Source organism: Diadema setosum, chromosome 2 (genome assembly GCF_964275005.1).
Source record: "Diadema setosum chromosome 2, eeDiaSeto1, whole genome shotgun sequence".
NCBI lineage: Eukaryota > Metazoa > Echinodermata > Echinoidea > Diadematoida > Diadematidae > Diadema > Diadema setosum.
The window spans coordinates 9359133-9386963 of record NC_092686.1 but is presented as its reverse complement, the minus strand read 5'-3'; the positions used below and the strand labels follow the sequence as shown (position 1 = coordinate 9386963).

The 27831-nt window shown below is 39.3% G+C and overlaps 1 protein-coding gene across 3 annotated transcripts; it reads right to left on the bottom strand.

Annotated features, from left to right (window-relative positions):
- On the bottom strand, positions 1 to 27692 carry LOC140246151 (CXXC-type zinc finger protein 1-like). Of its 3 annotated transcripts, XR_011902437.1 has the most exons (17): positions 27579 to 27692; positions 16293 to 16534; positions 15609 to 15709; positions 14199 to 14521; positions 13725 to 13763; positions 13111 to 13185; positions 12470 to 12544; positions 11589 to 11690; positions 10780 to 11010; positions 8672 to 8856; positions 7579 to 7786; positions 6769 to 6876; positions 6126 to 6175; positions 5517 to 5610; positions 4671 to 4823; positions 1291 to 3488; positions 1 to 1221 (listed from the first exon to the last, which is right to left on the bottom strand). XR_011902437.1 is itself a non-coding variant. In XM_072325590.1 (16 exons), the coding sequence occupies exons 1-16, from the start codon at positions 27609 to 27611 to the stop codon at positions 3330 to 3332; spliced, it is 2178 nt and encodes a 725-aa protein (XP_072181691.1). In that variant the 5' UTR covers positions 27612 to 27692; the 3' UTR covers positions 1 to 3329. The 3 variants fall into 3 exon arrangements, 2 of the variants coding, with proteins under 2 accessions (XP_072181691.1, XP_072181692.1); XM_072325590.1 differs by having other exon boundaries at positions 1 to 3488; XM_072325591.1 differs by lacking the exon at positions 13725 to 13763 and having other exon boundaries at positions 1 to 3488.
- Between the last annotated feature and the right edge of the window lie 139 nt (positions 27693 to 27831).

Sequence of the window (27831 nt, the reverse complement as noted above, 5' to 3'; positions counted from 1 at the left end):
TATAGTACATTTCAATATTTATTAGTGCAGTCGTTGGCAGCAAAAACAAACAAACAAACAAACAAACAAACAGACAACAAAAGTGATATCTTTGGAACACTGTTTACATATCTACATACTGTACAGAGCAATCCATCAAATTTACAGAAAAGACAAAGTAGTTGAATATGTAGCAATTTTGTTTGGCAACATGCTTATATATACACACAACTGTAGTCCATTCTACTTCTCAGTGATTTGTCATTCTCTTTAACACCAGTCCTGCCACTGCCTGCTTTCACACTTCCTCTTTGAAGCTAAAGCATTATATAACTCAGCCAAGTAACAAATACAGGTAGATGAGCACAGCCATACTTTCATGCGCTGTGATTGTGAACACTTTTTGGTCAAGATGAGACATCCAGGAAGAATTTTGAAAACTATAAAACACGTAACAGTCACTACCAGTTTGCTCACATGCAGCATGATGGGTCAACCATTTGACATGTTCATGGTCATCTGAGATTAAGACAGATTCTCGCATTTGTTGCTCTTATAAATCGGATGTTACCGATAAAGATCTCTTCGGTACACAAAGGTGCTGCAATTCAAATGTAATTTCCAAGAACACTCCCATGGCAAAATTTCTCACTTCAGTTACAGAAAATTGTGGACATTGCGTTCAATAAAAGCAGTGTCAAATGCTGACTCGGAAATCTCACGTTACCCAGTATCATTACAGAACACACTGTGCCAAATTTTCTCTGAAAATTCCAGAGATAATATCATGAAAGGGGAATGAATATAGATTCCAAACTTTTCTTCCTCTTTTTTTTTAAAATCAACTGATGTTCAGGTATGTTTAGGCATGAAATTGTGCATTAGTACCACGGTTGTCGTCAATGCAATTGATTATAAATGTTGCCGCAGATCTTGGCCATACAGTGTGATTCTTTTGGTTGTCTTTCATTTTCTTGCTGATGTTTAACTGGAAGAGTCTAAAATTCAATCATTCAGCATGCCAGATAGAACAATATATTACATTGCAGACCTAGGGGCAGAGGAGTATATAAAGTCATCCCACAATGTGCATGTGGCCAACAATTCAGTCACCAACAAAACCAGGGGCCCGTTGCATAAAACTCCAACCGGACTTTTTTCCGGTTGAAATCACAAAATTCCGGTTGGAAGCTCCCAACCAGAGTTTTTATGCAACGGATTTTACATTCTTAGATTAGCAACCTTAAAAAATTCAGGTTGGGCAAATCCCAATCTGAATTTTTTAAGGTTGCTAAAAAAGTTTTATGCAACGGGACCCAGGGTTCCATTTCATAAGACTTGCTTTGACAGACAGCAACTCTTGATGTAATGACAAGCATCGTGGAAATGACAAGAATCCTGCTTCCTGACTGGCTGTCGCTACGAGAAGTTGCCATTCTACAGCAAGAATCGAAACCATAATGTCTTTCATAAAATGAGACCCAGAAGTACCTCTATGTTGTTACAGCTCAGTGGTTAACATCGTGCCATTACAAGAAATGACAACAGTCTTCACAACAAAGTTGATATGGATACACACTTGTAATGGACAGCAAACACACAAGATTATCACATCATAATGGCTCTACATTCGGTTGTAGGGGATCCGAATCGGGTCACAATATGTATACAGCAGCCAATTATGCATCTGTTTGTTTATTTTTTGTCTGCTCATTTTTTTGTTTCTTCTTACTCGTCCAAAAACAAACAAACAAACAAACACAGCTCTTAATAATCTGCACTCCTTACATGGCAAGAACACAACAGTTTGCAGATTGTTTGAGAAATTTCAACAATGTGACGGACATAAATGTGGGGGGAGAAAACCCCTACAAATTTCACATTGAAATTCTGAAGACATGAACATCACAACACAGCATTAAATGACCTTTTCTCCTGACCCCAACGAGACAAAATGCATGCATAACAGTGGTCAGGGATGAAGATATCTTTGGACAATTCTGCATGGATCAAAGACTGCCCTCTACTGACCGTATTAATCCCAGACACACCTCTTTCGAGATAGATAAGATGCCAGACATGTTATTTTCAGCAGACTAAGCAAGGATCAATTGAAAAAGATTTTAATACTGTTGTGGACCGTGTATTTTATTTTGTTTTGTTTTTCTTGCAATATTGCTTTATGAAAAAAACAACTACCCAAAATTAGAATAATCAAACATACAAAACAGGTGCTTTGGCTGAGCCCATAAAATCCATATCTAAACAAATTTCTTCTATAATTCGCCCATTCATTGAAGCACAACTATTCACATTTACTAGACATTTATCAAACCCCAATATATACCTCAAGTTCGTAATCATGATGATTTTTGGGCAGTTACTCCATTGGAAAGACAAATTTGAGTTTGTTTTTTTTTTTTATTTCTATATCTATACAAAACTATGAAATACTTCATTACCAACAACAAATTTTGGTCCAGTTAATTCAGGATGCATGTTATGAAAGTGATCTTTATCTCTAGTATTTCAGAGTGTTCACTGGTCTAATGTCTGCAAAACAATCACTGATGATTGCTATTGTAAATGAGACATTTTGGGGAACATCTCATTCAACTGATGTTTCTTCATGAATGCCTCTTACACTGGCAGTTTTTTTCAGATTTGTGCTGTGTGAACCTTGCTTGAAAATCTTTACCCTGGACTAATCACATAGGATGTACTCCCATACTGTTAGCACCAGTTTCGAGCTTCACCTTCACCAGCAGGCGACGGGACTGGACACAGCCAGGAACAGGGGGCACTACCGCAGAAAGGGGTACTCTGGTTGCTCTTCCACTGGAAAGCCACTGCCACTGCCAAGGGTAAGGGAGGTGAGGCACTATCTCTCTATGATTACTGCGTGTGCATGTGTGTGGGGGAAGGGGGTGGAAGGCTTGTGTAAGGCAGTGCACTAGGCTGAGGGATGAAAAAGCAGACTCAAGTATGCAGTGTCCACTTCATGCAACAAAATCATGTCCTTCCCCCCTTGACCCAGCAGCGTGGGGGTTCATGGGTGGCCCATTTCATTTGCTGCAAATTGTGATACATTCAAAAAAGCCACAAATAGCACTGCTCAGCGAACATGTGCATCGAAGCATATGCCCATCAGTAACGGTCGACCCCAGTCAACATTCTTCAGCCGAGCGTGTAATTACACAGAGATCAGTGATAACACTGTAAACAATTCATTATGGAGCTTCTAGAATATATCTGAGAAGGGCTACCCTTCCCACTCCATGGTATCCACACGCTACCGGGTCTTAAAAAGAGAAATGAGTCTTGCAGAGGGCTCTGCCGTGGTGGCGCCGCTACTTGGCAGCGACGTCAGCCTGCTGGTGCTGGGGGACCTGCCTGATGAGACTGTGGTCGATGGTCTGGTGCAGCATGAGACCCAGGACGCCCGCCCGATTGGTCATCGCCGTCCGAACGTTCCTCTCCTGCTCTAAGAGGTCGTCCAGCCGTAACCACTGTGGACAGAGGGGGGTGGCCAACATTCAACCAATACATACATCTTAAAGGGAAGATAAACCCCAAGAGCAATGTGGATTGAGTGAAAGCAGCAACATTAGTAGAACACATCAGTGAAAGTTTGAAGAAAATCGGACAATCGATGCAAAAGTTATGAATTTTTAAAGTTTTGGTGTTGGAACCGCTGGACGAGGAGACTACTAGAGGTTATGACGTATGAGTGGACAACAATACCAAGAAAATATAAAGAAAATTCTACAAAAATCCATTTTTCATGAAAATTTCAAATTCTATCAACTTGATATTGACATATGTTAGGGGTAGCAATTATTCCCCCTGCTTTCTGAAAGAGGTTGGTCCATTGCTCTTTCATAATTCTAGAAAAGTGAATTTTTGTTGAATTTCCTTTATATTTTCTTTGTATTGTTGTCCACTCATACGTCATATCCACTAGTAGTCTCCTCATCCAGCGGTTTCAACACCAAAACTTTAAAAATTCATAACTTTTGCATCGATTGTCCGATTTTCCTCAAACTTTCACTGATGTGTTCTACTAATGTTGCTGCTTTCACTCAATCCACATTGCTTTTTGGGTTTACCTTCCCTTTAATAATCAGTGATGACTTTGTATCTTGCCATTGGCAATACATAGATTCTGCTATCACGAGCCAGACTACTACCATAGAACAAAACTCTTCTTCACTCCTTAAAGAGACTTCCCTTTGGGAGATTATGTAATTTGAGATCAAAAAGGCATAAGCTAAGATTGAGCAACCAACATTGCACTACAAGTAAAGTTTATTGAAATGGGATGGCTGGTTAAGATCTACATAAGGCAGTATAAACTAGTCAAATATTTGACAATTGTTTTTATGTTTGTATTTTTTTTAATTCTTTTTTTTCAATCTTTTTTTTTTTTTTGGGGGGGGGGGATAAGGGGAATAATGGTTAGGCTAGTTTTGATGATTCTTTTTTAATGTATTGAGAGTAATTAAAAAATACTAAGTGCTACCTACGCAAGAAAATACTGATGTATTTAAACAGAAGCAGCATTTAATGCCCCATATGTGCCTTACAGCAGTTATGGGGAAGCCTGTGTGCAGGCTTGTACATATGATAATGCAGGATTCTTTGTGCTGATATCTCAGAATGTCACAATTCCAGCAAAAAATCATACTCACCCATCTGACTCTTTCCAGATCAATCTCCGCCCTCCTCAGTTTCTCCCAGTTGTGATGCTTGTTGCACTTGCGCTTGGGTAGAGGGCAGTATTTCCCGGTGTCCTTGAAGACGTCAGCCACTAGAGGGCAGCCACACACCTCCTTCTCACTCACCTAGTAGGATGGAAGTGAAAAAGTTCATCTGAATGCAAAGTGCAACTTGAAGACCTGTTCAGATGCTAACATACTGAAATAAATGATCCTAAAAAACATTCCTTTAAATGTGTTTCCACATGAAATGGAGAGAACAATAAAAAAAAAAAAAATATATATATATATATATATATATATATATATACTCAAACAGAAATAATGGGATGTTTTTTATCTGCACTGGGAGCTTACCTAGTGTTTCAGAATGCACAGAAGAATGCACTTGTCCAAATTTTGGGTAATTCACAATCAATATTAAGTTATGTGCTTTGAATACACAATTGCCTTTATTCTTTGAAAGTGAAATCAGTGTCACCACTATTGATATAGAACTTTTTTTTCTCAAATTCATTCAATAAATTATCACAATTGCTAGCTTGTAATTGGTAATTTCATACATGATCATTCATTCAGTCATCTATCTTTTTTTTTTTTTTTTTTTTTTTGGGGGGGGGGGGATAGGAGTTGGAGAGTTTCTTGTTTCTATTCTTAAGCATTACATGTAGTCACAAGAAGTGCATAAGGAAAAAAAAAAAAAAACATAATGCCTCCGGCGGCACTTTGCGGTGAAGGCGTAAAAAATCTATGGCACACAAATAACAAATTTCAGGCAAATTAAGCAGCATTTTGTGATCACACTGCCATCCTACGTACCTTAGGTTCCTTGGTGTGTTCCGGGCAGAGAACTTTCAGCCTCTTACAGTACGTGTTCTGCTGGGCATTGAAGTAGTCACAAAACATTGATTCCCTGTGGATGTAAAATGTGAATCAGTGGGAATGTGGTGAGATATATTTTTTGGCAGAATATATGGATCACAAAAATGCATTTTGACTTTGAAGGAGGGAACAAAGACACTAAAGCAGGGATAAATGGACAATGGGAGTACATGAAATACAAAGCGTTAATAATTTTTAGGCAGTTAAATCTTATATCAATTTGATCTCACAATTTTTTTTGTTTGCTTTGTCGTTAATGTTTTGTTTTGTAAGTGCATGCGTGTGTATGTGTGTGTGTGTGTGAGTATGTGTTGGTAGGCAAGGTCATTTTGTTGTTGTTACTATGTAAAGTAATACCAAATTAATTGCTGGGTTTTTTTTTTATATATATTGTTTGAATGGAAGTTTTTGGTTTGTTCCCTTGCTGTTTTATGTACTGATTTCATTTGTCTCCAGGTAGGAAGCTGCCTAGTTCAAGTAACACTCCCAAAGAAAACATGCCACCTCCACTTAAATGAGCAGAAAACAAAACCTGTAGTGACTTACCCTACAATTCTCGTCTTGTAGGCTGATCCATAGGACGTCTGGCTCTCATACTGTGTTGATGACAAATGAGTTTGTGTGTGTGTGGGGGGGGGGGGGGAGATAATGTGTGCAAAGTTAGGAATACATCCACCAATTCACAACATCAAACAGGGATCAACAATTGAACAAATAAGTACCTATAGAATTCCAGCTGCTAACTTCCCTTCAATCTATTCTGATTAACAAGTAGTGACTAATTTAAGCTACATATTAGCATATACATGGTACACCTCGTTGTCTCATTTTAGCAGATATTGCGAGTCAACCAAAATTCATGAAATTTCATCTCTTGAGTATTTGCCTTCTGCTTCTTCCAAGTACTACAGCATATCTTTGGTTATTTCTTAACGTTTTTCTCACCTTTTAGTAACTTAGTAACTTAGCTTTTCTTACTTAAAAACAAACAAATTAACTCCTCTCTTGGAACAGAAATCTTCCAGCATAGATCCTGAAAATCATGTTATTCATAACCAGCAGATATCAGTGACACTACTATCATCAAAATCAATTGAACAAGGCAATCTATGCTGGAGACACTGGTATTAATCTTCATCAATACTGTTGGTTTTTGTTTTGCAACAATTTCCTTGGAAACCAGACTGACCTTTCTAAAGCATTTGCTCATATGCATGAGAGCCTTGGCCGGGTTGATGGAATGCCCGCACGTGACGCAGTTGACGCTGGCCTCTGCTTCGTCCTCGTTGTCCGTACTCTGTGTGGGGGGTGGTTGGTGTATGCGTGTTTGTGCACAAGTGTGGGTGTGTGTATAGGGGAGTGTATAAGCAGGTGTGCATTTGTGTGTATGTGCACATGAGTGTAAATGTGGGGGGTGAGGAAGCAAGGGGTGTATTCAGAATGAAAAAAATAGCAACAAATTCATTACTTCCTGCACAAAATATAACTTTCAGACAGTGTCTCATTAATAGATTCATTTTCTTTATTGGCATTATTAAAGTGGTACAAGTGAGTACAGTACCTATTCGGGCTAGAGTAATATTTCAAAGTCACTTTTTTTCCTCACAAATACATGTACTCACAGAAGTCTTCCTTATTTTTCACTAAGATGAACAAACAGACAATCTCTTTTGCACTAAAGTGCTATATTTTCTTGAACATGATATAATAGAGACTTAGTTGTAACAGAAGAGTAACCCATCAATATAATACTTAGAGTTCACAGATTCACAAACTTGACAACATGACTACACAGCATTTTCATGTAAAACATGAATTGACATAACCTCTGACTCTAGCCTTGTACAGATAACAAAGATGTTAATGATGGCTTTTGTGTTCAAATGTAATACAACAATAGATACCATGAATGTATTGCAGTCACTCTCTGAGCCTAAATTTTTGCACTAGGCGAACATTCTCAGGTATGAGCAGTGGCAATAGGAACATTTGCACTTACGTCCTGCTCAGCGCTGATCGGCACGCTCTTGGCCCGGGCGATGATCTTCTGCAGCCGGACGATCTTGTCGTCGAGTTCGGCGATCTTGTGCTTCACCTTCTCCATCTCGCTGCGCATCTGCTCCAGGGACTTGCGGTTGTTCTCCTCGGCGATGCAGGGGCTCTGCTGCCACTGCTTGATGCGCTGCGGGAGGAGCTCGAAGATGCGGCTGCGTCGGGCACGGCATCAAAAGAGGGGTGAAGAATGATGAGACAGATAAAAAGAGAGAGAAGTGAGAGACCCTTCAATAGATATGTGAAATTGAGGTGAGGCAACAAAATCAATGCTTTTGTTCAATATGAATCTAATCAGAATGAGCTAAGTTCTGACTATTTTTGACAGACCTGTACTTGGGTAGGCACCTTGAAAAAATTATATACATATTATTCATGCATGGATTAAAAAACAAAAAACAAAACAAAACTGTTTTCCTTTTTTGGTAGGAACATCTCTTTGATCCCTTTCATGTCATAAAGCCCTTCCTTGCAAGGCAAACATCACACATAAGAGCAAATCACATGTAAGAGCAAGTAGAATGAGACACAGGAACTGATTTTGAGGCATCCACTTCAGGACAGCACTAGCATTACTTCTTGTAAACCCTGACGTACTCGGCCTTCCCAAGTGCAACTGCAGCCTCATTTGGTGCAACACAGACAGACATCAGGATGTGTTCTACAGCCCCACACATTATCTTGTTCATGAATCCTCCAATGGCTTGCCACTAAGAGAAGAGCACTTCCATTAACATATAATGCCAAAAGATAAATAAAAAAAAAAATCAAACATACACTCACTATATGGCAAGTTCAGAGCTAATGGGCCCATAGCCTTTCCTGATTTGATGGACTCATATGATGGTGAATGATGATGAATGGTATCAAAATCAGAGAGGCTTATACAGCTTCTCATCAGGGCATGAAGAGATAAATCTTCAACATATCAGATCTTGTGCATATTTAGCGAGACTCTGCAACTCTTGGCAACTGCTCTTGACGAGCCACTGGTAGCTTCTCCCGCTACCAGACGAACAAAACTTCTAGATGCAACTCACTTTGTGGCCAGCTTTAGACCACACTCCTCGCTGCAGTATTTGCTGAAGGATCGGGCAGCCTCCGTGCAGCCAGGGCCATAGCACTGTTGCTGATTCTTGAGGGACTTCTGCTCCTGCGAACGCTTCACAGCACCGTCCGCCGATCTCTTGCGCAGCTCCCGGACCTGGACCTTTTTAACCTTCACCTGTACGTCAGATGAAAAACAACAACAAAATATATGCATGTGAACAAAGATCATTCTTATCTGATTAAGTACAATTACATCATATTCAAATTAGAATTATGCACATCTTTGCTTTCTTGTACATAAATCAATAATCTGTATTTCCATGTATTTCTTGACCATCTGCCCTATTCTCTTTGGATACTTTGACCTATCAGCAATATGGCTTCATCTTTTCAACTGGAACATGCTCCTAAATTTTGGACAAATTTCGGCAGCTTCCTGTCATCTTTTCAACTGGAACATGCTGTTGAATTTTGGACAAATTTCTCCAGTATCCCTTCATTTTGAACATGGTGTTCAAATCTGGACAAATTTCTCTACTCTGAAAATTCATCTAATATGTAAGCATTCCTTTGTGTCAAAAATGCATCATAGTTGAGGTTTATATCAGCTATGAAAATTGAAGTTGGAACACAAAACCATTTTTGGTACTGTCATTTTAGGTTTTGATACAAAAGTTTCTCCACATAGCATGCGACACAATGTTCTCTGTTTTTTGTAATTGTTTTACAAATCAATCTTCAAATCCCTCCTAGGTCTTGATCAGTTCTTTTTTTTCTTTCAAGTTGACTATGACTCAATAGGAAAAAAATGATCACAACAATGACAGTGGTATGGATGTGGTAGCAAAATTGGTAACATGAGAATAGAGACCGCAGAAAGAACAAAATAATCTTTGACAGTCTCGACACCAACATACTTAGTAGGGCTGTTTTTTGTTTCCCTGCTGTGTAAAATATGAATGATACCTGACAATGTTTTGGAGTTGTTTGGCGTTGTACCATGCACAGACACAAGGACTCGTTTTTGGACAATGCCCCTGCAAGACCAAACACTTACTAGAGTAATTCAGGGGCAATGGAGCCAGATGAAGATACAGTCCTGAGGCAAAATCTAGCCCATTATCACGGTACATGGTACACCTGGCTTCACAGAGTTTGTAAAATGTACACCATGAATGCTTTCCATTTGCCATGATGCACGGGAAGGCATTCAAGACGACACGAAATATAAAAATTAAAAAAAAAACAAAAAACAGACAAGATATTGAATCTGCTTTCTTGAATTTTTCAGATGCGGCACGCGGAGAACTGTCTAGATAAAAGCCGCCCCCAAAAGCAGGGAAAGTTATCTGAAACAGAAATGTGGGGCAACTGCTGTAATTTAGTGGCATACAAAATGGGCAACCCTTGTCACTACAGCACACATCCACACATCATAGAAACCTTCTGCATTTGGTCTTCCTGTACTACTGCCTTGATTTTCTCCTGTCCAGCTGTTCTGTTCTGTCTGCATGCACACACCTTCTTGTAACTGCATCCAATGTTCCATCACCTCTGTTTTGCCCTCTGCGCTCCTGCTGTACTACCAGCTGACAAGTTTGGGAGGGTTGCGCTTCTCCTTTTTTAGCTTTTTGAAGCCAAGCACTTTGTGATCTCCATCCTTCAGTACACACCTCCAGGGTCTTGTCTCCAGTATGTTCTTTTTCTAATGTACGCTAATCTCTTTCATGGCACTTGGTATTGCACTTTGGCACCCGAGTTGTCGGGAAAAAATGTATCCTCCACTGAAAATCTCGCCTCGTCTCCAATTAGTCCGTCATGCTTCTCTCGCAATTCTTTACCATGCACATCTCCACAGTTTTGCTTCATGCACGCTCACTGTGGAGTCACATTTGTCACGCTCACTTCTTTCTCAAAGCTGATGCTTAAAATCCACAGGTTCAGGAAGATACAGGAATATCATTCACACACATAAATGTTTCTGTACTAGGTGTACCAGCCACCATCAGATTCAAGTGTCCTCCACTCTCCACAGTGCTTGTTAATAAGTCTGCTGGGGAAATAATTCAAAAGTTCAATGCCTTGTCACGAGCCCTACCTTTTTCTTCAGCTTCAACTTCTTCTTCTGCTTCTCCTCCTTCTTCTCTTTCTTCTTCTGCAGCTTCTCCTTCTTCATCTTCTTCTTCTTCTTGACCTTCTTCTCTTCCACTTTCTTCTCCTTCTTCTCCTCCTGCTGCATCATCAGCAGCTGGGATCGCATCGCCGGGTTGAACTCGGGCGGCATGGCGTAGTCGTGATGGTGGTGGTGCATTAACTGCAAAGCGCGAGCCTGAAGGAGACGACAGACAACACAAGAGTTCCACGTTAATCCACTTCTTACCCTTTGCATTATTTACTACTGTATAGGCCATTAATAATTAGCAAGTGATTATTTTTTCGTGAATCGAGACTTCCCAACAATTTCTCGAGTGGCCAAACTCACGATTATGGAGTACAGAATTGAATAGAGAAATGTATGCATGCATGACACATTTGTGTCAGGATCAGATCAACATTTTTGTGTGTTTTTGAATTCACGGTTAGCACCCGACTCACTAAACTTGTGAAATAAAAATAAAAAATGACATTTTTCTTCCAAATTGTCGGTTAGTTTAGAGTGTAAAGCCAACTGAGGAGTCTGTACTAAGGACAAAAAATTGTGAACAGTTTGCCAAAAAGATATAGGAACATGAAATTATTTCCAGATTTACATCTTTCATTCAAAATAAGAGAATCTATTAGAATTCAAATCAATCAATCAATCAATCTATCTATCTATCTATCTATCTATCTATCTATCTATCTATCTATCTATCTATCTATCTTTCTTTCTTTCTTTCTTTCTTTCTTTCTTTCTATCTATCTCACCCCCTCTGTGTCCGTATCATGACTGGTGGCAGAATCAGATTTTTTGCCGTCAGCACCCATGAGCTTGCTCCTCTTGTTGGAGAATGGCCTCAGGAAAGATTTCTGTGGGGACAGGACACACAGCCAGAGTCAACGGGAGAATACAGCAGGTATCAAAATGGTCAAGTTAACCATCCCTTGAAAGACCTCTCTTGCAGCAGTGATTTAAAAATGTTTGAGATATCACATCTGATGCATATGTGTAGGTCAGTTATATCACAAACATCCTACCAAATAAAAGTTTCACAACAAAGCCTTAAATAAAGAAGATATGATGATTTTTCTCAATAAACCCTAACTGTAGATGGTTTAGTCTAGAAACATTTTAATTGTTCTCATTTTATATATCTAACAATATTAGCATTGATTGTACTGAATCATTTTTTTACATTGGTTGCTTCTATCCCTAACCCACATTTTAGAACTATTTTGAAGCACTAAAGCTGGTTTATTGTTTCATCTGCACATGGTAAATAATGGATTTAATTTCATTTCTGTTACTTCGAGAATGACATTCCACAGCTAAAACATATGTGTTTCAAAGCAATTTATGATTAGAAATTACATTTCCATACTGTACTGCTCCAATCCACTCCTGAAGAGTAAACGGTAATCACATTACTCAAAAATCTTGAGCCAAGACCAGCAACCGATTTTGGAGCAGTGAATTGCAAACAAGTTATACTACACATCAACGAGCAAGCTTTTCATTGTTTATGAATCATATATCTCAGATGCATTAAAAATCCAGGATGTCAAATCATCATTTTTCAAAGTCATGGGAGCCACATTGACATGTGGGATTCATATCTTTGGATGGTATGGGGATTCGATGTACTCACGCTTGCTCTTCTGATGCACTGCTTCAGACGACATTTCTGCCTGATCTTGTTTGGCCCTCCAAACTTCTTCATATCCTGTGACAGTCAGAGAGATACAGTATCACATGCTGTAAGCATTTTTCTTTCACGAAAGGAAACAACAAAATATTGGTATCACGGTAGTCACTTGAAACAACTTGCAGCTAGCAATTGATATGTTGTTGCATTAATCCTACAGATGATGGCATTTGCATCCTTGAAACTCTTACTGTTATTGATCATTCACTTGCATGCTTAGGAAAACTGAGGAAGGATAATATGACATATAACATACAAATTTTGAAATGTGCATAACACCACTATCAAATTCCTCATGAGCAACGTTATATGCCTTTAAGTTTGACTGTAATATCAACAACTTAAGAATACAAGAATGCAAAACAAAGATTTCATGATACAAAGCACAAGGGCATATGGCAACAATTAAGATGCTCACTTTGTATCTGCTGACCTACGAGGCATTTAATGACAGGAGAAGAATGGATAATGTGAACGATTCCATTTCCATCATTTATGTCACATGACAGAAACAAACGAACTCAACCCTCACTGGCGTAGACAAATTCTTACATCACTCTAAAAGCATCGATTCAGCTGCTTACCCTGCAAAAGTCGCATTCTCCACAATCCTCTACTCGATTGCAGGCTGCACAGTCCCCACATCTCCTGTTTGCTCTCTTTGGGTAGAAGAAACATGGGAAAAACAAAATGAAAACTTTTAAACACCCCCATCAAAATATAACCACTCTCCCAGTCTAGTAAAACTGCTTTTTTTTTTTTTCCTGTGTGCTTCATTGACAAACAGGCCACCTGCAAAATAATCAGGCTCAGATTGAAAGTTTCAAAAATGGCAACAAGAGAATGCAGTAGTTATAAAACTATATCTATTTTTTTTTTATCTTTGTATTTGTATTTTGGTATTTTTGTATTATTTTGGTCTCAATATTAATTTTTCTGGTAAACTGTGCGCTTAGAAACAGCCGTATTAAGGGCCTTATAAATGTATTATTACCATTATTATTTATTGAAGGTGTCTAGGCCCATTTATATTTAATCATATAACCATCTAGCACTCATTCAAGCAACTCATCTATCCTGGCGTATCATAAAACCCTATTTTACTCCAACATACAGCCAATTATTCAGTTCTTCAACTTGATAGCACTGAAATATTGTCATAAATTTCTGACCATTCCTTTTGTTACACTACACTCACAGGATATTTAGATGTCTTTGGGGCATCTGTATTCCGTACCTTTGAATATAAAAATTATGTAACCAGTGGTAACATAAACAATACATTCTGATTACTTCACTGATTGTCAGCAATATACGATAATACAATATTTCATTTCATTTCATTTCATTTCCACATCTCATAAAAAGGATATGCAAAGGATATATGAACTATACATAGAACATAGGGAAATACAGAAAAAAGTACTATACCATTTTGAACAGAGATTAAACACTACTATAAAACAGTAATAAAGTGGGGTGATCAACATAGACCACTGGTCTTTCTAGGGCCAATTCCGAGATTTATAAACCAATATGGTCAACATTTTGTTTATTTAGCAGAAGTCAAACCAATTCCTGTTTTCAAGCCATTATGCAGCATAAATTAAAGGCACATACATACACATACAAATGAAGAAAAAGAAAAAGCACACACAGCAATCCCGCCCACCTGTGCGGCTTTGGACAGCTTCAGTCCGGGGGCTGGGGTGGTGTAATCTTCCGAGGCATCGGCCTCCGAGGCACCGGTCTTCTCTCCTCCGGTCGATCCCTCCTTCTGGGACATCTTGAGCAGCTTCATCTTCTTGCGCCGCTTCTCCCGCTCCCGCTCCTTCTTCTTCATCTTCATCTTCATTTTCATCTTCATCTTCTTCTCCTTGAGGAGCTGCTTCTTCTTCTTCTTGATCTTCTTGCCGCTCGGCTTCTCCGGTTTCTCCTTCTTCTCCTTCTTTTCTTTCTTCTCCTTGTACACGATGTGAAGATCTGGATGCTTCTCTGTATGATAGACACAAAAATGTAGTATCAAAAGAATGGAATGTCACTTTCGTTACGCTGAACAATGAATGAATTCTAAATCTTACATATAATCTAAACTTATCACAGGTTCCGCTGATGACCAAAAAGGTTGTGATGATGGTTTTGTTAATCTCAATGGGTACTGCCACAAACAGAAGGTGCAGTTATCATTATGGCTTTTGTCAAAGGCATCAACAACAGGCAACAGACATGGAAAGCATATACACAAATTTTAACGGACATAGAGAATCTGAAAAAATTTCAGTGGTCAAAGCGAATCTGAAAAAGTATTCACAGGGCACAAATGCACTGACGCCAAAGACATTACCTTCTGTGTCAGCATGTGTGAGTGTGTTACAAGAGTCAGAAGATAAGCTCCACAATTCCAATATGTCAGATGAAAAGTCAGAAACTGAATGATATACTGTAAAACAAGGAATGTTCGTGTGCATTTTAATTTCGCGAGTGCCAAGATTCGCAAAATTAAAATGCACGCGAAATTTCTTATCTACACTATATGCATTGAACGCCAGTCTTGGATACATGCATTGTGCCTCAATCTTTTCTACATTAAAATCTATTAATTAATGTTTTTTCCATATGAATAAGTACTTTTTGGATGCACCTTCAAATTTTCAGATTCCCTTCAAACTTTTGCAACAAATACAAGTTTTACGTAATGGTTGGAAGCTCTGCTTGTGACATGATACTGAAGATTTATCATAAGCATCGACACTTAGATCTTAGAAAAACTACTGTATACGCCATATATTTCGCGAGTCTAAATTTTCGCGAATCACGACTTCCCGACAATTTCGCGAGTGGTTAAATTCGCGATCGTGGAGTCGTGTACTGAATGGAGAAATGTTAAAACGTATATCACATTCATATCGGTATTAGAGTCAATATTTTCGCATGTTTTTAATTTCGCGAAAATAAAAACCTCGCGAAATATTCGCCGTATACAGTAATTAGCTTCTGTCTTTTGAGAAGCAGAACAAATGTAACAATGCAATCAGAGAGAAAGAGCCGCAGGGAAGAGAATAACATACTTTATATGACATACCTTTGCAAGGTGGACATGCATATTTCAAAATATACTTGGCGGCTGCCTCCTCAACGCCAACACATCTGCCGTGGTACCACTCTTCGCAGTTATCACAGGCTCTGCCAAGATACAACACAGAGGGCATGACTGTGAATCGATCATTCACTTCAAATGATTAGTCCACATCTATAGCTTTCTGCTGGCCTAAAGCATGTGGTTCTCTTGGTGAAATTGTATAAAACAATGGCACAGACAATGACGTGCTCAGAATTTTGTTACTGTTATCGTGCCTAGTAAAGGGGAGAGCATCTAGTACAGTGCATCTGTCATCTGTATGAATAATATCCGACAGCCTTTAACGAGATCCCCTTCATTCACAATTATAACACTGAGGACTGTGGCTTATAACTGTAGCATTTTTGCTTCACAACTGTCTTGTTTATTTCTCTGCAGAAATTGTGTCCTCCTGACAACTTTCAGTACTGTTTTCAAAACGTCACATGTAGGAATCTTAAATGACCGACTTGTACTTATCCCTGACAACTTAATCACTCTAGGAGGTTGTTTCTAGCAATATCAGACCATGCACATGTACACAAATTATAACACCAATAACTCTATAGTCCACTATTTAAAGGGACATGTTTTCCTATAATAAAAACAAAAAACAAACACATAGAAATACTCCAGCAATGTACACACATCATGAATTGAGAGCAGTCCGAGCTCCTGCAGAGACAGTAGATGATCGGCTCATCGTCGGCAGTGGAGACGCCCCCTGGCCCGCTGCTGTCGTCCGATTTCTTCTCCGCCTTGACCTTTACCTCCCTCTCCTTGTCCTTGTCCGTCTTCTCTATCATGCTGACCAGAGTGGCCACCTTTGCCTTTCTCTCGGGCAAGACGGCAAAGGGGTACGATGAGGACATCTGGAGCTGGGAGTCATCCTAACCATAGAGTTCAATCAAATGGACACCAAAACATAAGACATTGACTGACTTTATGGATTAATGGACAGACGAGATGGAGAGGTTTATGATTTGAACGGAATCAGAACAAATAAAAAAATCCCGATGGAATCCCATTTTCTTTGCTCAATTTTCCACTAACAAATAAAAAATATACACAGTTTATATTTATAAATATCAAAGCTATGACACCTGGTGTATAATACACATTGTATGAGTGATAAAGCAACCGTCTATTAAATGAACTCCTTGAATTTGTACAGTTTTTAATTAGTGGACTACATTTTGTACATTAACTTAGGAGAAATGAGAGTATTCAGAACTAAAAACTTCATTCTCGAATTAAGTCTTTTCAAGTTCAATTTTCTAGAACTAGAAAGAGAAGGAGAAAAGATGGTGAGAATGGAGGGAAAAAGACTTTGAGAAATACTGTATACACCATACAGTATATTTCGCGAGTCTAAATTTTCGTGAATCGGGAATTCCCGACGATTTCGCGAGTGGTTAAATTCGCGATTGTGGAGTCCTGTACAGAACGGAGAAATGTACTAGCGTACGTCACATCCACATCGGGAACAGAGTCAATATATTCGCATGTTTTTAATTTTGCGAATAGCACCCGATTCGCGAAATTCGTGAAAATAAAAACCTCGCGAAATATTGGGCGTATACAGTATAAGGTTATTTTCTTTGTTGCCATGGTACTGTAGTGCGCAGTGTAATTTTACACTGCATATTGATATGGCTGTATCTAGCCTCTCCAGCCATAGACAGAACCATGCGTGTGTGGCTGGATGGTTTAGTTGGCAAAATCGTAAAATAGGCTCCGTCTGTGCAGTGCAGTGCATGAGCAAGCAAGGTTAGCTTAGTGAAGAGTTGTACACGTACAGTATCTAACAATAAAATCAGTGGAAGGACATTACAAAGTCTTTCAAAGAATGAATGGAAGAAAGAAAGAAAAGAAAGAGCAAAGGAAAGGAAGGAAAAAGAAGGAAAGAAGGAAGGAAGAAAATGCTATGTTGCAGTAATTGGCCCCACTGCTGTATCAATCACACATAAACACCACTTGGTGGGGCAGCAATCATAAGTATTAAACTGTGCAAGAAAGCCCCATCACTGTACTTACGGACCATTCAATGCTAAACACACGGTTGGGCGGAATTCATAGCCCTACCGTGTGGTACGCTGGGCTGTGAATCTCTTTTGCAAGGTGGTGGTGTTGTAGGGGTATACTTGTGAAATAGGCCTCATCACTGCCTGTCAGACAGTGCACAAGCCACGCAAGCTGTGGGATTTTCAGGCATGCTTGCGCACGCACAGGAGCAGATTGCTGTACATAGCGTTTCATTGCCTGGCTTGCTTACTGTCTGCATTGGATGCCGTGGGACGCTCGTACATAAGACGCCCAAAGGCTGATGGACAGCAGAATTCACGAAGAAAGTGAACCCGTAATACCTACAAAGTAATTTTAGTTTGCTAGCAAAATCAAGTACCTACTGTACTCTGTCGTTGTGAAATATTAATTTGGAATATATGCGCAAGATCAGGTTCTAAAGTTCAGATTTTATGAAATTCTCTTATATGAATATTTGTAAAATGATGTCTGACTTCAGTTTCAAAGGGCTGATTTGTGTGAGGAAGGGTGAGAGCCACATAAAAAAAGCACAGAAAATTTTGAGTTGGATCAGGACCAAAAGGTGCAGCAGCCCTGCATTGAGCAAACCCCCTGGCATCGATGTTTCAGTGGGTCGCTGCACATTGGCTGATTAAAACTTTGATTTTTTTTTTTTCAAAAAGAGCAGTCACAATTTTTTCTTTTCTTCATGAAGAGTGGATAATGTGTGTGTAACAAAAAAAATCATCATGTGAACTTGCGACATAATGTGCTGTAAGGAAGACGAGCGAGTCACATGGCCAATGCAGTGCCGTGGCTTAGCCAATCAGCACTGAAGTAAGACTTGGCAAGCGCACAACAGAGAGGAGAAAGCTCGAGAGAGGCCAAGATATTTTTAGCTCTCCTTGTTGCGATTGCACTGCGATAGTCGAGATGTCGATATTCTCCGAGTATTCTCTGAGAATTATGCATATCAGGTAGAGTGCGTGTTGCCGTTTGCAGCTGTTTTTTTCACTCTAAACAAATCGGGCAAATTATTTCCAACCATTTCATATACCATATAGAGGATTATGACCATGGCCGCAACCCAGTAGTGTTCATGGCCTGATGTACAATTCCTATGCGATACGCGCTGCTCCGCCTTCACATGGCTTGCGAACATTGCGCAAAGTCCCATTGCGAAAGCACATGAAAAACCTAGCGCATGTGCACTGACCAACAGGGATCGCAGTTCTGGAATTGTTATTGTTGTCTTTCTCATGTTTTTTTCTATTTTTTCGATTGTAACATCCCCTTCCGGAAAAAAAAATGGTGGCCTACATCGTGAAAGTTCTATTTCTACATGAAGACATGTATTCAAAATCCATGAACATCGGGAAAACAACAAAAGAATCAAGTTTCTTAGACCCCTTATTCCTTAAGTGTGATGTCAAGAAGTACGGAAAATGAAATTTTGGATGCGAGATGTCGTCATTTAGGTGAGAATATTTCACTTTTGTTGGTAGATTTTGCCCATGTCATCGGTTGATTTTTGTAGACTGGCAGTGTATTAGTGAATGTGTGGTATACAGCTGTACATGTAAATTTATAGAGTGTGTCGCTGTGTCGTTATATTACGAATACGTTGTAATGGCCGTGAACGGACGCATGGCCACGAACCACAACACTTACTCTATTCGCTCTTGCGCTGTATTGACTGAGGCACTTTAAACTGTGTACATGGCATACAGCAGGCAAACCATAGTGCCCAGTTTGTAACAGGGTGCCTATTTCTGATAGACCTCTGGGGCACTTTCATTCATCAATAAAACAGCTAGTACATGTGCGCTTAGCCCCACTTTAGAACACAACCTTGAACCTTGAAGGAGTTACTCCCTGATTTGTGACTGGGCCTTTTCCATACTTGCCAACTCTACCGCTTTGGGCGGTAGACTACCGCTTTTTAGGTTTTGACCGGCTACCGATTTTCTCTTCTGATCTACCGATTTTGTAGCAAACCTACCATAAAATGAAATGGAAGTCATATTTTCCCTTCATTGTGCGTTGATTCCCTAAAATAAGCTAATAATTAGAATACTAATAATAATTTCAAGGAACTCGTTCCTCAAAAACGCCGTATTCAGCCTTCTAATATGCACACATGTATGCACACTGCAGTGGCGCACTAGTCTCTATCATATCTACATGTACATGCGTGCAAGACTTACTGTACATGTGTACGTGGAGCTAGAACCACGCGTAATAGTAATGTTTTGGTAGCTCACGTTCTGCAAGAGTGAATGCTACGAATGGAAACCCTCCCAAACACTGCAGAAGAGAGCAAGATCTGCCACGTACAGGAATCTCACAGCCAGGTCATCTGCTAATTAATTTAGATTTGGTGAAGGCAACATTATGTCTTATTCATCAAACTAGCTCCACAATAGAAAGTACACTACATGTATCAGGGGATAAATTATTTGCCAATATGTTTGATTACTTTTTCACATATGCTTTAATAGCCTACAAAAATTATTTACCAATATGTCTGATTTATTTTTATATGCATAGTCTACAAAATAGTTCATAGATTTACATGGATTATATGTTTTTTTATCAATACCAAGAACCCTTTAAAAAGGTTAAAAAGCATGCACCAAATCTCATATTTTGATATTGAAAAACAAAAAAAATCCACAACGTGAGAGGAAGGACACCCCCCTCCCCCCACACCCTCCCCCCCCCCCCCCTTGCGCGCAAGCGCGCTCGGGCTTGGTCGCTTCGCTCCCTCGCAAAGTCTACCTCTTCAGGGTTTCAAAATGTTGGCAAGTATGCTTTTCATCAATCAATTAATAAAACGGCCCCTGCTGCACCACCACCACACAAAAGGCTGTACGCCTGTAGTGTATGGTTGAGGGGTCTAGATATCGCGCACGAAAATTTGTGATGCTCTTATAATAGAAATTATTCCACAATCGTACCTGAATTTCTCAATAAATATCATAAAAAATGCAGAAAAATCACCTCCCAGAATCTCCTGATACGATGACGGAGTAGTGCGCTGTCGCCGTTTGTGTGTCGGACTTAATTTTGTGCGTTCAATTTCTCGGGGTATGTAAAGGTCGCACAGCTGCCCTATGTAGTTTCATGCATGAAAGTGTCTGCCCCTCTGCAGCTGTAACGTGCTTTGGCTTTCGTAGAATATTATTATAAATGATCGATCGAACAAATTACAAATTCTATAGCTAGGCTACGAACGAGACAAGCGAGACGACACGTCTAGGCTACAACATCCTTAAAACAGATTTTAAGCTAAGGTAGGTAAATTACAAGGTAAAAAATTGGAAATTTAGTGAAAATTTGTTCGAAAAAATTGGAAATTTAGTGAAAAATTTTTTAGAATTCGAAATTTCTTACCTGCTTCCTTCTCATGTTTAGCAGTTGTCAGGTAAAATATGTTTATTCCATGCGACCATGGGCATGGGCGTATCGGCAAATTTGCGCTTGGTCCTACGCGTAATATTGCTTGCTATACGCAGTTTCGCTATGCGCGACCATCAAGTCCCTATGCGAGATCTAGTAGGCCTACCCTTACTATACAAACAAAGCCTGCCGCAAACGGGGTGTTTTAATAGCTAAAAAATAGCTGGAGTTTCTATAGAACCCCGTCTAATTTACTGCAATAATATGAGCATTCTGCAATCATGGCAATCAATCTTATTTCATTATCGTTAAGTCTGCCTACTCCTGTGTTTTCTCTAATAGTTACATGTAAATTTAGACCCTATATCTACTCAAAGATCTCCGCTAATCATTCACAGCCTTGAGTGTTGAACATGTTGAAATGTTGTTACTGTGGTCTGTACAGAAGTCGGACGGCGTCTGTCTCTGGCATAGATATGTCGGGCTAGCTATTGACCGATTCGGGTTCGTTGAGGGCAGCAGACATTTTATGGCACTGGGCGCAGCCATGAGCTCAAATTGCGGTGTCTCAGCCGACCCCCCCTGCTCTCCCCCACCCCACGGGCAACATGTTTATCGCGCACTTGTAACAAAGGTTCGCGCACTAAGCAAGCATTCGCGCACTCAGTACGAGATGCCCATTGGCTAAAACAACCATGCATCAGCAGTAGGGGCGCTGGTCCGAGAATGAGGATCGTATTTGTATATGAGGGTCGTCTTCGTATACGGTGACTACGTCGCAAGCTGCCGACTTCTCGGCGAACGGCGTCCCGACAAATGAGGATGCGTCCTTAAAAACTGATATAACCTTAGAAAACTATGATTGTCCCCAAAAGTAAGGACGCAAAAGCGCGACTGTTGATTGCTTCTTGCTTTGACCCTCGTAAATGAGGACGATGTGCAATAAACAGAGATCACTGCTTTCCTCGTTTTCTGTGTGCCCATGCATATGTTTTGTTGTAAGTTGAAGCTGACATACATGTAATACATGTAGGGCTATCTCTATAATACAAACGTACCACACGAAGCGAGGTAAACACAAATGCATACATTTGTGTTTACCTCGCTTCGCGTGATAAAAATATACGTACCGCTGCATGCTGCGCATTGCGACATCAATTTACAAGTCATGCAAATTTTGCGTTTCTAGGAGCAATATGGATCGAGTTTTATTAGCAAAATGCTCTTCAACCTAAACGTGAGTATCAATGTCCTACTATTAATCATTGTGATGTTTGTATAGACCATCGGCATAACATACCTGAGTAGATCTCTAGATGTGCTTGGATTACATGGACGTTTCACTCGGGATTCTGTAAATTGTGAATAATTCTTGCAAGCGGCCTATTGTGGCATGTTGATTTGTATGTGAAAGGCAGATGAGTTTCAAGTCTGTTTACGTCTATCATTCAATTACTACAATTTTTAGTTGAAAACGACACACATTAGTATTTTCCATTCAATAGCGCTGACGAAACCTGTATGTATTAGAAGTCTTGTGTGGGTATGCATGTGTATGCAATTTGGGTGTTTGAGAGTAGTCTGTATACCCAAATGCCAGGAAATTGTTATCATACATCAAGAAAAAAACAAACAAAACAAACGCCAAGAAATCAGGTACATACTTTTGTACCATTTAATCACAAACACACACACAAATCTTCACATTTTTATTGCCAATGCTATAAAAAAAATATATAGGCACAGGTATCACAGCACACGATGCATGCATTTCCTTTCTGTGCTGATAATATTAATGCTAGCTAGAATTATGATACAAGCGTTATGCTTTAAAAAAAGACTAAAAGCCTAATTACATTGTATGCCTAGAATAATGAAACATTCAGCAGTAAGATAACTGGAAAGCAAAAAAAAAGAAGAAGAAACAAACAAATAGATAATTGACAATTTAAGTATAACAGACATAATAATAAACTTAGTAAATTGTAAAAGATTAGTGAGTGTTGAACGTGAAATTGCACTTAATGATTATTATTAAACAGTTACCAAACAGTTTGGCACAGACAGATCTTGGCCTAGGAGTTACCGAGGAGGGCATAAACAAAAGTATGACTTTATTGTAGGAGCTGATGTCAAGACTTTTTATCTTTTGTCCTCGGGAGAAGATAGTTTGGTGACTTTTTTTTCAGTTACAAACAGAATGGGTAGATGCTAAGCACATAGCTGTTCATACACAGCAACATATCAGGAAGGAATGTCCCTAACATTATATACAACACCGTTGGTCAAGTACACAATATTGTAACATTATGCCTACAGTCACTTTACGATCTGCATACTTTGATATCACACAAGTTTTCCCCGTTTCGAAATAAAAATGTCATTTTCTTTTTCTACAGAATTAAGTTATGAGAATTAAGGTTACAGCATCATTTCCATCAAGAACAAGCTGAAGGAAAGTTGAGCAGTAATTCTGGATGTTAATTGCATGACGACAGGTGCAAGCTATGTTTCATGACGCCGTGACACTGGTACTGAGAGCCGCCGGGAAAGCCGACATTCGTGAGGAGCAAGCCGAACATGCGAACATGAATTGGGAGTAGCCCAACTTGCATGAACATGTGCCCTTCAACATCAACTTCTAGAACTGCTGTCGTGTTCTGTCCTCCAAGATCATTCACTGAATCAAAGAGAAGAACAAATACTGTAATTAATTTGTACAACAAAAGTAACTCGGCAGTTTTGAGTGTAGTGGCAGAATTGTACATGAAACACGATAGGAGCGTACATTGTAGCTCTTATATTATGTAATTAGTTGTTCATTATTCAAATTATATATCTATATAACCTCTCTTAAACATAGCTGATCTCTTTATATGCATGGTAACCCATTCCATGACATATTTTTGTTCTTTTAAATAAAACTATTTGATGTAAAATATAATACACTGTATGTCCGACATAATCAAGCTACAGTCATTTACGATAAAGATATCTTGCCGAAGTACAGTGCACTGACGTTAGAACAAAGTCTTCGGGATCGGCAGTTTTGTTTCCTTGTATCAAATTTTTTGTGTACAACAACAACAACACACACACACACACAAAACCCAACACTCAAGCTCCGTTTATATTACCGGTATGCGATTATCGACTACCGGGAGTACCCATAATACGCTAAAAAGCAATATTAAATGCAATGTTATCACTCTAATTTCGTTGATAATGTACATTTAATAGAGATAGTTGTTTGTACTTCATGCTTAGTTTGAAATCACATCAAAGTAGTTGAGGATTCGAGTACTATTCCAAAGGTTCATTGTTCCTAATGTCCGTTGTACTATAAAAGGTTCGTCGTTTCGACGGGTCGCCGGTTTTACGGCTCGCTAGCTATTCCCAAGGTTCGTAACGGTTGTTCCAAAGGTTCTTTTTTTTATATGAAAAGGAAATGTAAGGTTTGCTATTTTGAAAGTCCATTTATCCGAAATGAAGTATCATTCGATTTTTCCGGAGGTTCGTTCATCCGTCAATGAAAGGTTCTTTTTATATGAAAAGGAAATTTAAGATTTGCTATTCTGAATGTCCATTAATCCGAAACGAAGTATCATTCGATTTTTCCGGAGGTTCGTTCATCCGTCAATGAAAGGTTCTGTTTATATGAAAAGGAAATTTAAGGTTTGCTATTCTGAAAGTCCATTAATCCGAAATGAAGTATCATTCGATTTTCCGGAGGTTCGTTCATCCGTTAATAATGAAAGGTTCTTTTTATATGAAAAGGAAATTGAAGGTTTGCTATTCTGAAAGTCCATTAATCCGAAATGAAGTACATGTATCATTCGTTTTTGCGAAGGTTCGTTCATCCGTCAATGAGAAAATGTTCGTTATTACGTTTCGTTTATCATAAAATGGAAATAAGGTTTATTGTTCATAGAAAAAGACCGTTCATCCTGAAATGAAAACGGTTCATTATCCGAAGACTTGTTGATCTAAAAACGATGATTTTTATTTCCGATTAACGAACCTTGAAACACAAAGATTCCTAACATTTTTGGATAAAGGAACCTTCGTAATAGCGAACCTTATTTCATTTTCGGATTACTGAACGCAAGGAAAAACGAATCTTCGCAGTAACTAATGCCATACAAACAATGTCGCAATGACGGACAGTAGTTTATTTCGGATTTGCAACGAACATCTAGGTACACTGCAAACAGAATTTGTGTGTTTTGGAATTACGAACCTTCGGAAAAACGATCGTAATTGCATTTCGGATTATCTTATAATATGGCCTAATGCAAGTTCCGTGAAACGCAGAGCGATTTCTATTTAAACCCACTAAAATGTGATGCGTTCTTCAACAAAGCGACGCTCGCTAAATTTTTCTTATGCTGAAGTTATACTGTGTATCGTAAGCGTCCCGCATTTCGTTATAGGGTCTAATTGAATAAATTTCGTTTTTCTTTTTCAATGTCGCCCGGAAGTTACTTAGTTCAATCAAAAATCATCTAGCTATTAAACGTTTTAGTTTTGAGCGACTCAATGATGTTTATTTTTAAATCTGAATTTTTGCATGTGCTTCGACGTTGTAACAATATGTCGTTCGTGTCGTAGTAACGCAAGTGCACCATATCAGCTCCTCTTGCCAACGCAACATGCAGTTAAGCATTGTTGAGCAATAATAATAATGATTCAGGGAAGAGTGCAGGGCCTATTTCAGAGCTGCCATTATCCTACACATCGTATGATCTTACCTTGCTCAACTTCGACTGTGCTGTTGGGATCTGTGCCATAAGACAAGGAAAGAAAAATACAAAAACTGTCAAGAAATGTTCCGGTTTCACGGAGAGAAATATAAATATGCAATGTGATCAGATTAGTAGCAATATATCAATGTTACTTTTATGTGTAACGTTGCTTACCTGGTTCGTTTTGGCCTTCATTACGCAACTCCTTCATTTCCTCAATGTGAACATCCATCAGTTCTTGGAGGTCATCTTTATGAAATTAAGAGATGTAGTTTGGTTAGTACACTTGCATCTACTGTAGATTCAAACAGAATTTAAGATGTGACACACGTATAACACTTCTAAAGAAGTACATATAATCTGTTCCTGCTTATGATGCAATAACCAATAAAACAAATGTGATATGATTAATGAAGCATGCGTGTGGGCCATCATGTGAGAAGTTCTGGTACCGGTAACTTTTCTTACCATAATAATACTGGCCTCTCCCCTCACTTGACTCCACGATGACGGGCGTGCTACCGGACCTACAGGTGAGATCTCACCCTCATAGATACAATGTCATGATTCACGGGAATAAATCAAACACAGTTTGGTTAAAACTATCAGCACTGCATACTCTATAACTGTAGTGAGACCAGTCTTTAAAATTGCTACAGTACTCACTTATGGGAGCCATTTTCACGTTTATTTTATAAATTATTATTGGGATTTTAAAAATGGGAATATCATTTAACAAGTTAGATGCGATCGAAAGAAGTATCTTTGATAATTTCGTTTCCACTGTTTCAAAATAATTACTTTTTTTTTCGTGTTTGTTTTTTGTTTTTTGCATAAAGTTTTGTTGTTAGTTATATTCAACCGGTCCTTGAATATTAAAGCACTTTCTGTTTTGTTTGTGGTCATTTAAATGTCCATGTGCATGCATACATTACACCGTACATGGGAAACTAGCGTCGGCATGAACGCAGCTGCCATGCACGGGCAGTCGGACATATTCAACACAACGGTGTTCACAACGGGATTTTAGGTACCGGCATACAGTCGCCAAACCAGGCAATCGGAAATCGAAATATTAATTAACAATAATTAGAATTAATATTTTATCGATCAGAAATATTCATACCGTTCAAATTTGCCATAATTCCACTGCAAAGTGCATTACTTGGTTACTTCGTAGGTGTGTTGCTCCATGATGCGTGTATTGCCAATGACAGCACAGCGACTTTCACATTTCGCGCGATAAATCCACGGGAAGACGGACAACCCACAAAAGTAGACGGTGAACTAGGGGTATTTGTACACGAGGAATCCGTTTATCGCATCTAGAACGTGCGGTTCGGTACCCCTAAGCCCGCAAAGCCCCGAGGAAAAAAATCGTCCGCGAAAAAGCTGATTTTCGCGGACGCGATTTTTCCGCGTTTACGAAGATACCCTCGTTTGTGCGGACGATCCGCATTCTCGGACCAGCGCCCCTACTGATCAGTTTTTCATTCTGCGCGCGTGAGAGGGGTGGGGAGAGAGGAGGGGGGGTCGGCTGAGACACCGCAGTAATGGCGCTGCCCATGCCAAAAATACACATAGCGCGTCACAGAATCGGTCAATAGCTACATGTGTAGATCATACCGGGCGGTAGGCCGCCTAACGTTACGGCCCACGCAAACAACATTTCAGAATCGCGACAGAAAAGTCTACATGCATACAACATAGATTATACTAATTCTTCCATGGATGTAAAGACTGTTTATGGTAGCTGACTTACGCTAGATTCTCCTTTCTCCGTCGAATCCGCCATTTTCACGATCAAAGTTCGCCCTGTCTAACAATTGTTAACGTTGTTAAATAATTTCACCATTCGCGGCATTCAAGCACCCTGGCCTGGTAAAATAAAATACAACCCTCTTGATCTTCCCTTTGCTCTCGCGTCGCGTCGCTTCCACACAGTGCATTGGTACACCGGAAGGAGCGAGCGCCCAGTCACAAGTACAGTATGAGCGTACTGAAAAAGCAAGCGA

Coding starts and splice junctions, on each gene's coding strand:
- LOC140246151 (XM_072325590.1), bottom strand. CDS start 27,611: ATGGCGGATTCGACGGAGAAAGGAGAATCTAGC. Junction 15,710..16,292: donor GACTGCTCTCAATTCATGAT/GTGTGTACATTG, acceptor GTATCTTGGCAG/AGCCTGTGATAACTGCGAAG. Junction 3,489..4,670: donor ATCTGGAAAGAGTCAGATGG/GTGAGTATGATT, acceptor CTCTGTCCACAG/TGGTTACGGCTGGACGACCT.